The 10,718-nt window shown below is 43.8% G+C and overlaps 1 protein-coding gene across 1 annotated transcript; it reads left to right on the top strand.

Moving 5' to 3' along the window:
* Positions 1 to 7,238: 7,238 nt before the first annotated feature.
* On the top strand, positions 7,239 to 10,718 carry LOC102690147 (NDUFA4 mitochondrial complex associated). Its single transcript, XM_006638099.3, has 4 exons — positions 7,239 to 7,408; positions 8,611 to 8,699; positions 9,144 to 9,204; positions 10,441 to 10,718. Exons 1-4 carry the CDS (start codon positions 7,367 to 7,369, stop codon positions 10,495 to 10,497), a joined length of 249 nt encoding a protein of 82 aa, XP_006638162.1. The 5' UTR covers positions 7,239 to 7,366; the 3' UTR covers positions 10,498 to 10,718.

The raw sequence follows: 10,718 nt of genomic DNA, 5'->3' as shown, positions 1-10,718 counted from the left end.
TGGGTTTGTGTAGTGTGTGTGTGTTTTCTTTCGTACTCCCCAGTTTGGATCATGCATTGGTTGGATTGCAAGCCGTGTGCAAAGCTTGGACCATTTCAGGGGTGTCTGAAAGAGGTGCTTCACTCGTAACCAAGTGAGTATGAGGGGCTGGATGTAGGCCTTTCTGGTCTGACGTTCTCATGACGAACTCGGCTGCCTCGTGCAGTATCCTCATGGCAAATCCCACACGTGCAGTGGCTGTTTCATCAGGCAGGCCCACAGCTGCTGCCTCTTGCCACTGGTCACAGTTGTGCTGTTGACTGAGTGGACCCTGGCTGACCTCAGGCCCTGTCCACTGGGCAGCTTCTAGCCTGCGTCACACTGCAACTTGGGGAACTTCGTTAATTAGCCAACGGTTCAGACCAGTTTCAGCGTCTCTGGGTCTATAATGGCTCTGTCTGCAGGTTGTCATTCCAGGTCAGCTAAGTCTCCAAGTGCTAATTGATGCCTTTAATTGCTCTGCTTAATTGTTCAGTCTTTCGGTTAATTTGTTTCTGCACTAGGTTTCATAAATACCCCAGTTAAAAGTATTTTGTGGTGTCTACTGTTTCCAACATACCAAAATTATAGCTGCCTCTCTACAACTTGCTCACCCTTATTTTTCACTAAACTGCATAGTAAGACATTGCAAGTGTTGAACAGATACATGAGGGAGAGACTTTTCAGATGGTCATTTTTTCTTGTTCTGAAGTAGAAATTCGTACAGGGTTAACATAAATTAAAATTTCATTTGAAAAAATTCCCTTTATAAAAGTGTGAAATCACTTACCCAGGACTCAGCTGGGCCAAAACCCAGAAGAAACAGCAGCCTGCTGGGACCAGGTTTGGGAACTAGTTGTCTCCAGGAACCGAAAAGCTCCTTTGTCACGACCAACTCAAGACCTCTGCTCAGTTGTGGGTGGCGAATAAACTGTAATCTGCACATGCAGGGCTCACAACTCCAGTGCTGGAGGACAGGAAGGTTTCTAGCTTTCTATCCATCTGAAATCTTAATGACCTAATTATGCTATTTGCTCAACAGACAAGTTGAAGCAACATTTTTGCCTTGGATAGTTTACACATTGGTATGGATTAAACCTGGAATGTCTGGCCTCCTTGCAGTGTAAGTCTTCTTTTTTTTATTCTTCAAGCTAGGACTCGGATTGCATCCACAATCCACACAACCTCCAGTTTCTTCTGGAGAGCTGAGGTTTGGAAGGGGGAAGAATGAGGGACAACAGAACCAAGACAGGTGGGAGTCTGGCAACTTTCCAAGCCAAATCGTCCTCAGGCTGCTGAGGGGAGGCATGATTAGCACATTCACATGATTAATGAATGCCAACAGGCAGTGCTCAGCAATAGTGTGTGTGGACTCTTGGAACCTTTAGGAAGGATGTTTAGTTACAAAATTAAGAGTTTTCATGAAAGACAGTCAGAAAAATAGATGTGACTGTGATCATTTCCTGTCTCTAAGTAATTTTTAAAAAAGGCAACTCTCCTTCTCTTTACGAGTCATTCTGCAGGGATTTGTCATAGGGTAATGTAAGAATATTAACCCTAAAGGACACTTTTCTATGGCAGACAGATATTTTCATGCCATGAAAAGAGTCATGGGCAATCAATGCCAGAATCCACTGACAATCCTGCAGTCCAAACAATGTACGAGTACGACTCATACATGCAGAAATATTTATACCCCTGTAACACTGGAGCTACTACATATTCAACTGTACTCCGCTGTACTCAAACATCTTTCAGGCTGACTGTGCACCTCTGGTGTCCTGCTCTGGGGATTACAGTTACTATTGATAGATCTCAGTCTTTACATTCTGAAGATGTTTAATGGTGTGTTGATTGAAAAGTATACTTAATATAGAAATGAGAAACCTTGTTTCAATATGTGGTGAGTGAATGACTTTTGTAGACAAACAACTTGAAATACCATCCATTTTGTTGCATATTTATTTAGAAAAACTATAGCAGGTGTGTTTGTTGCTTTGATTTGTTGTTTTGAAAGCTTCTGGTGTGCTATGATTCTCCATCAATAGATGGCACTTGTGTTATAGAAACCCAGAATGGCAGGAGCTGCAGACACGAGATTGTTGTTAACCTTTGTTCTGCTGTGGCTGCACTGCATTACCTTGAACAGCAGATTGGTTTTCTGAAACTGAATTATAAAAGGTATCTTGTATGACGCTAGGGCTTCTGCTTTTGTTAGAATGACCTGCAGTTAGCTGCAGCCAAACAAGCACAGCTTTTCATATATACACTGTGCAGCACAAATACCAGAAATGCGCACTTTGCTCCAGTAGCTGATTATGCACATTCCCTGGGTTCATTTGAATTTCTTAGCAAAGTCTGGATAATCCCCCTGGATCGTGGCTGCGTTTGCCAGGCCTCCCCTCTGGGGCCTGGAGACACCCGCCCGGCCCTGGAGCCCGGAGTCCGGCAGGCGTGTGGGCGTGGGGGCGTGAGGCTCACCCCTCCGATTGTGTGCTCGTCGGATCTGAGCGCGAGGGACTGGGGGGAGGCGACAAGCGCGTCCTTTCAATACTCAAGGCGGCTAATTAGAGCCTGAGACAGAGGCCTGGATTTTGCTTTTGATTTTTATCATATTAAGACGTGTGTCTATGCAAAACACCAGGAGAGCATCCCAGAAGCCAGCGTGTTTTGAAGGAGACTTTGCGCATCTGGACAGGAATGTTCCCCCTGCACCACCTTCTGCTCTTTAATTAGAGCAGGAGTACTATTCTCGTCCTTACTTCTTCATTCCTTTAGTTTGGAGCTTTTTGGTTGTTGGGTTCTCTTGATGAGCTTTAGACCCAGAGAGTGATCTCTTTAATTCTGTAAGTCAACCACGAGAGCTCAGTGCCATACACCAGTAACTGGACTAGGGAGGAATGAGAGTGTGGGTAGCCAGCCATGTCCAGAGTTTTGGTCACCGCTTGGCACAGATATAGCTGATCTAAAGGCAGAACGAAGGAGAACAACCTGATTGGTTCCTACTATGAAAACATTTTTACACTTAAGGGATTTAAGGGGATTGATTATTGTTTATCCCAGAAGAGAAGAGATCACATTGGATAATTGATCCGGGTGTTAAAAATCCTGAAAGGCATCACGTTATTCCAAAAGCAGATCATCACAGGCAACAACAGTTAAAGGACAGCTAGAGCAGGAAACTGGATTCTTTCTTTTCAGCACATCGTGAATTATGACTTTATAGTACACAGATACCCTGTCACATTCAAAGGCCAAGCCTTAATGCAAAGATAATTCATAGGCAGAACAGCAGCAAGCACAAGGAGGGGAGGCACAATCCCAGCAGTGTCACAGGGTCTGACAGAGACACTCATGCAGACAGACTACTCACATTCACAACACAGGTGTGTGTCGGGGAAACGATTACAATTCCAGCTCTGCGTACGTGAAATACTGTGTCCACGCTTTCAATGGCCTCACTGCACAGTGCAAACACATTTGACCTATAACCCCGATTACTCTGTAGTAGAGGAGTTTATTGCCATATGTATATTGGAATTCTTATTCATGCTGATCTCTCAGGACATACACAATACAACAAGCAAAGCCACACAATAGAAGACAGCACATTACAACGCAATAAATAATAGAACCAGAACTATTAATATGTAGTCCTGAAAAAAACATGGTAGACCATGCAAAAAGTACAGTGCAGATGTGCATTGCTTCTTAGGCGCTGCAGTCGGGTAGAAAGAAGGTGGGAAGGAGGTATTCGAGTTCGTCAAAGTCCAGAAAGAGCCCATCAGTCCAAAGACATTCTGGTGGGTTAAACGGCTTCTGAGAAAACTGGCCCTGGTGTGAGTGTGTGTCCTGCAATCGACTGGAGTCCCGTCCAGACTGGACCCTGCCTTGTTCCAAGTGGTTGCCATGATAGACTGAGTTTGCAGGTTGAAAAAACAAAGGATATGAGTGTTTTTTTGTAAATTTAGAAGCCAAGAATTTTTTTTACATGAACTAGCCCTGGTGTAACACCTCGTGTCATAGGAAGTCTGACCTTAATGCTTACTTGCTCCTGTCTCCTTATCCTTTGTGTATCTGCCACCCAGGGACCGGATGCTTGTTTTACAGCCAACCAAGTGTGAAAAAACGAGCTTGGTGAAGTTTGAGGGAGCGGATTTGGGAAGCTCTCTGTGTGGGTTCCGGAGTGCTTGTTCCAGTAATTAACTTTCTGCAAATACTGCACAAGACGCTCCGAGTTATTTAGCTCTCTGGAAAAAAAAAAGGAAGTCTTTCTCTCTCTCCCTCTCATCAGTTTCTGAAAACTGTCTCATTTGCATAACGATCTCTTTTAAGTCAGAGCAGGAAATTCTCTGTAGATCAAACTTTGCACATTAAAGCGCATTTAGGGCAGCTGTTATCAACAAGCCCATCTGTTCACGTGCTGGATTGTGGGCTGGGCAGATGGGATCTCTGACTCCCTGCAGCCTCCCGCCTCTGTCTCTGGACACGGAGAACTACTCGGAAAGGTAAAAAAGACTGGCTTATATTCATTTCTTTTTATTTCTTTCAAATGTTTGGGTCTTTAGTCCTTTGAGATTTAGCAGTCATTACAATTTGTGGCAATCCTGCTATTACAGGAGGCCCATCAGACAGGGGCTGTTTGCAAAGAGGTGCACTGGACTTGATTTGCACTTCATCTGCCTCATTTGCAAATTTTTAAGTAATTGCACTTACATACTTAAATACTTTCATTCCACAGGATCCCAAATTGTGCATATAGGAGTTACTAAACAGCATATCAGGTGGAGAAGTGAATAAATGCTTCACCAGTTGAATTAAGGCTGCACATTAGAGAGACCAGATTGTACAAGCCCAAGATGACATTCAGTCAGGACAGTGGGGTTAACACCTCTTTTCTGAATAGTGCCATGGGATCTGTAACAACGACTTAGCTGGGACCTCAGTTTAGCCTCTCACTGAAAGGATGGCACCTTCAAAAGCACGGCGTCCCTGGTCGCCATATTGGTACTTGGCATTTGAAATTCTGGCTAAGCTCTTGCAGCAGCATTCTTTCTTGGCAGAGGAAATCCCACCCCAGACTGACCAGGCTCAGCCGTGCTTAGCCTCTGAAATCTGGCAATAAGATGGCAACACTGATAGGGCATGGCAGCCCTTTAACTCTACAGTACATCCGGTGCCCTCTGCTCCTGGACTCCTGGGTTGCAATCTGATGACTCTTAACACCTTAAGAATAGGATGAAATTGCTCCATTTAAGGGTGGCATGGCAGTGCAGTGGTCAGCTTTGCTGCCTTGCCACACCGGGGTCCTGGGTTCGGTTCCTGTGATGTTATGTGTGTGGAGTTTGCATGTTCTCTCTGGGGTTTGTGTGGGTTTCCTCCCACAGTCCAAAAGCATCCTGGTAGTAGGCTTCTGGGAAAACTGGCCACCGCAGTGTGTCTGTCCTGCCCTGCTGTCCAGGGCGTACCCTGCCATGTACCTGTTGCTTGCCGGAAATAGACGGATTGTTTCTTTAAGGGCGGCCCTTTTATAGGGGTCTGAAGCTTTGGTGTTTTGGATTGCGGCTCTCTGGGATGAGGATGGGAGACACCAGATATGAACAATATTAACACCGTTATTGGGACAATAGGCAAAATAAGTGAAGGCAGTGTTTAATAGGGTGTGGGACCAACTTCGGCCTTAAACTCACTGTAGTCCTAGATGGGCTACTTTGTACCAGCTTCTGATAAGTACCCAGAGGAGTGCTGTATTCCTACCGCCGTGGATCTCTCACACAGGTTTCTTGCTGATTCACATTACTCTTCCTCCCAGCTCCCATGATATATTTCAAGTGCTCCAGCCACCATTTTTCTCTCCCAATCGTTTGACCGTTTTATTATTGGTACGAGACCTCACCATAAATAAACGTCCTGGCGTTTTTAAGTGCTGAGAGCAAAAGCAGTAGCTTTAAACAGAAAATGGGAATCACTGAGCTATTAGAGGCTACTTACAAAAAAAAAAAAGACTTAGGTTTGTGTTGACGTTTGCATCTTCTAATGTGGGAAGGAAATAATAAGCAAACAAAATGTTAGGATATGCCATTGAAAGAAATAGGATTTAAATTAAGAGACGTAATAAAGTCGCAATTGCTTATATGGGTTTTTTTCGGGCAAGATTGGAAAACATCGGAGAAATGTAAATATTATTACGTACACTTGAATTAATCAGTGAGAAAAATACCACTTCTTGACCAAGGTTTAAACCTCGCGGTATTTGACGCTAATTGGATAACTATTTTTAGTTATTGAATGTTCAATATAATATTTACAATGCAAAATAGGGACAAATAATACACAAAGATTCCTCACTCCGGAGGAATCATGAGCCTAACTCCCTTTCCGAGTTTCTCAATCGGTCAAGGAGGGTAACCCCAACATCTCACCAAAGAAACTTCATTTTTGTCGGTGTCAGTTCACAGTCCTGTCTTGTTTGTCACTATCTGGCGTTTATCGCCATAGGTCAGAATGGGGATATACCGTAGTGTATATAGACCTGTTAAACCCCGCAAACAGCAACACTGCTGTCGCCGTGCCAGTCCGGCGACTGATCTCACGATCCCCACTTGAGGAAGTGAGGAAGACCTGAGTGTTCAGGTAATAACGTACTTCGTGTCCCTCCTTTGACATCCTTCCTGCCCCTTAAAATCACAAACGGGGGTGGAAGCAACGCCTGTCTTTAACGGAAAGTTTTAATGCAAAAAGGCGGACATCTTTTAATATTACTGCTAGCTCATTTTTGGCATCAAAACACCCATTAAATGTTATGCAAATTCCATCACATTTTATTTTTTAAATACAAACTGGAATACAGTCAAAGACAAAACTAATTACTGATGGAGCAAAACGCGTGTTCAAAACCCTTAATTGAGAAACGAATGGTCAAATATAAGCCCTAGAGCTAAACACCAGCCGCTACGAACCACCAGACATTCTCCTACTGCGTCTGTCATTCCGGAACAGAACAGGGGGCTTTTCAGAGCACCGATATTTAGCTGTCCGCTAGACTGCCTGACTTAAAGTGCTCGAAATAGAATTTTAAAATAACAAATACTATAAATAATAAACAGAAATTAAAATACATATCTATAAGAAATTAGACGTCATGGTCGTTTTTTAATTTGTGGTTCATAAACCCGTGATTGCTCTCTCAACTGGAATATTATAAGACTGCCTCTGGGCGAAGGACCCACACCGCAGTCCTTTACAGGAAAAGTAAGAAGGAGAGTATACCACAGACGCGTCGAAAGGCCTCGCAGACGGCACTTTTTTTGCGTTTCTTTGGGATAAACAAAACCAAACTACTTTTAAAATGTTCCGTACTATGGTTGTCCAGGCTAGAAAGCACCCCAGCGTAAGTATAGATCTAGTAGTTAAGAGATATCTACAAAGAGTGTGACATTGAACTCTTGACGGTCAAAGGGTAACGTTGTTTGTCTAAGTGGGGTGATGTGTAAACCATCTGAATATCTGTAATAAGCACTTATATAAATGTAAGAAAGGGTTAAGAAAATAAAGCAGTGTTTCTTTATGCATATTTGAGAAGTACTGCAGTATCCCCGTTGTAAAGGTAACCGATGGTATTCTGGTGCTAGCGTCACAAGATCACCGTGGCTGGCTGGCCTGCTTACTTCAGGTCGTCCCAGGCAAAGACAGGAGTAGTCTGTGGCGTGGTTTGCAATGCAGAACATTAAAACATCAGTTTCTGTAGAAATGTGCAGCTTGTAAGCTTATAATGAAAGGCTCGCTCGAAATTTGTATGTCTGGTGAAGAGGAGTCCTATCCGAGGTAGACGTCACACTCTTATGGAACAAGTAATAGGTTTATTCACACTCTTATGTTGGTTAGAAAACGCCAAGAATTGATCAACGTGCAACTGGCCCTTGATCAGATTGTAACGGTGAAGCAGAAGTACCGATGTTTCCTTTACAAAGTTCCAGGTGTCTGTCCATAAAAATGACAAATGCTCTTGGGTATTGGCATGACTAGGCTTTTAGTACAAGAGCTGGTAACGTGATAACCGTGAAAGTGTACACACCGCCCTCCCTGCTAGTGTGTTTGACCTTTAAATAACCCTTCATGTCCTACAAGTGTTGAAAACCTGGAAAGGCTCTTTAACAATAGACTGCCTTCTGCTGGTCAGCATTCTCCATCACATCTTCTAAAGGTGTGGTTGAGCTGATTCTTCATCGCTCGGCCTGATGTCCAGTTTAGTTTCTTTTTTTGTGCTGGTGCCACCGTTGCGGTCTGAGTTCCTGTTTAAATTAGGTAATTAAACAGAAGGTGTTTCATTCTCTTTCTGTGTGCTGAGATGTACTAGTGAACAGCCAGCTTGTGCAGAGTACTGTACTAGATTGGCACGACTGTGGTTCTTTATTAACCCCATCATAATTAAAACATGAGTAATGTCAGATGACGACTGTTCAGCACTGTGAAGCAGCAAGAAAGGCCAATTTCTAAATGTGCCAAAGACGTCATCTCGCACAGAAGCCTCGGAGGTAACTGTGAGAGCAGCTGCAGGTTGAAATTATTGACCTTTTTCTACCTTTTTTCCAGTTGATCCCCCTGTTTGTCTTCATCGGCTCAGGGGCGGTGGGGGCCACCCTCTACCTTGCACGCCTGGCCTTGCGCAATCCTGATGTCTCGTAAGTGTGTCTGTGTGCGCCATTCGTGTAGGGCGAGGTTTCAGTACAGAACCAGATGTTAATCTTGCCAGATGTGCAGGCACATAGCACCCTTCCTTTAGTTCTTCACTCTTAATGTAGTATTAAACTCTGCTTACAAGTTTGCAAGTCACAGATACGGGTGGGAATTGGTATAGTTTCCAGGTGACTTCACCAGTTTCAGACATCGGTTCCAAACATATGTTTTTGTATCCTCTTCCGGATGGACTTCCCCCGGAGTCTTAGTGATGCACTCCTTCATCACGGCAGGGAGCCGTGAAGTGCTCTGGGCTATCAAGGAGTGAAACGGGGAATGTTGGGGCACTTTGTAGAGCTTGTGTGTTGAGTGTGGTTTTGGGGATTTCTAAATCTGCAGGTGGACTGAATTGACTTCACCGAATGACTGTGAATTGAATTTGTTTGCAGCTGGGATCGCAAGAATAACCCTGAGCCCTGGAACAAACTGGGGCCCAATGACCGGTACAAGGTACGGCTGTTTCAGTAACTCATCGGCACGGAAGCCTGTAAAAGCCCTTCATGAGCTGCACCTCAGGGTGTCGCTGTGTGCCTGTTGGGAGTCATTTTAATCCAAAGGGCTTTTAATTCTGTTCTCTTATTGCTCAAGGAATTGGGTAGTATGTAATGGTTTTGGCAACTGTTTCTCATGTCTGCCCATGTTGTGTCTTGAAAGAACAACACATGGCAGTGAAGGACCTTGCTGGTCCTAAGCTTGAGCATGATGCTCGATGTTCTCTCACAGTCGCGCTCAAAACGTGTATGAAGACACCACACTATTAATTCCACCAGAAGCATTGCTTCACATGGTAGGACTTATAGGACACAGTTCTTAAGCCTGAAACCAGTGAAATGCACATCACTGTGTCTGATACAGCCTTGAGACCTGCAAGGAAGATTATTTTTAGGTTATTTTCAGTTGTCAAAATTTCATATCTGCCCATGGTCTGTGGTGTTACAAGGTAATTCTATGGCCTTAACTTGGTTAAAATCCAGCCTCTGTATTCAAATTGCTGAAGAAAAAATGGTACCAAATCAATATTACTCCATTTTCAGCACTTAAAACATTTTTTACATTGATAAATGATGTCAGTTGGCATTTTTCTGCTGTGTCTAGTTTGTCAGTGCTACTAAATGTGTTTTGGGATCATGATGTTTTCACATGAAATCCCATTCGTTTCCACTCTCACAACAGAAGACTGGGTCTCGGTATTGGAAAGTAAGCTCGGTGGAAAGCCTGGAGCTGCTCAGATGGCATTTGAGCTTCTGTCGTCCTGTTTTGCTCAGACCACCCGAGGTGCTTTGTCATGGTGCAGCCGAATGTACATTCGTACCTTGTGCACGGACAGCAATGCAGAAGCACTGCCCTTTCTGTGGTTAAGTTATTTTAAAGTTGTGATTCAGCTGTTAGGTTTTGAACTCAATGCAACCTTTGTTTTGTGAAAGTCATCAAGCGTTGGCTTTTGACGTTGAAAAATCGAATTCATGTTGCTGTTGAAAAACGCCAGAAGGCATTGCACGACTCATTTAGCTTTTGGCACCTGGCGCCAACTAGGAAGTTACTTTATCATTTTTACCATCCCCTTGTCTTAACTGAAGATGAAGTTGCAGCTGATCTTCTAGAGCTGTTTTTTGTAGGGGCCTGCATGGTTATTTCAGCTCTTTACAAACCAAGCCCTGAATACAATGTTTTTTTTATAATTTGCAGTTCTTTGCCGTAAACATGGATTACAACAAATTAAAGAAGAACGGGCCAGACTTCTAAGCTCACCTCTCCTGCCAGCTACAGGACCAAGGTCTTTAGAAGCCACTCCGCACAATCAACAGGAGCCAAAAAGAAAAAAACGGAAGCAGAACCGCACAAAAAAGCCATTTGCGTTCAGGAATGCATCTCGCCCTCAGCTTTCCGCACAGAACTTCGTACCATCCTTCCGATATTTATGGTTTGCTGCCTCAATAAAATAAAGCAGTTTGCCACCTACTGAA

The sequence above is a fragment of the Lepisosteus oculatus genome, chromosome 28 (assembly GCF_040954835.1).
Source record: "Lepisosteus oculatus isolate fLepOcu1 chromosome 28, fLepOcu1.hap2, whole genome shotgun sequence".
Lineage (NCBI taxonomy): Eukaryota > Metazoa > Chordata > Actinopteri > Semionotiformes > Lepisosteidae > Lepisosteus > Lepisosteus oculatus.
This window is presented reverse-complemented; position numbering and strand designations above follow the sequence as displayed.

Excerpts from the sequence above, each read along its gene's own strand:
- LOC102690147 (XM_006638099.3), top strand. The coding sequence starts at position 7,367 with ATGTTCCGTACTATGGTTGTCCAGGCTAGAAAGCACCCCAGC. Across the intron at positions 7,409-8,610 it reads AGGCTAGAAAGCACCCCAGC|TTGATCCCCCTGTTTGTCTT; the intron begins GTAAGTATAGAT and ends CCTTTTTTCCAG. Across the intron at positions 8,700-9,143 it reads TTGCGCAATCCTGATGTCTC|CTGGGATCGCAAGAATAACC; the intron begins GTAAGTGTGTCT and ends ATTTGTTTGCAG.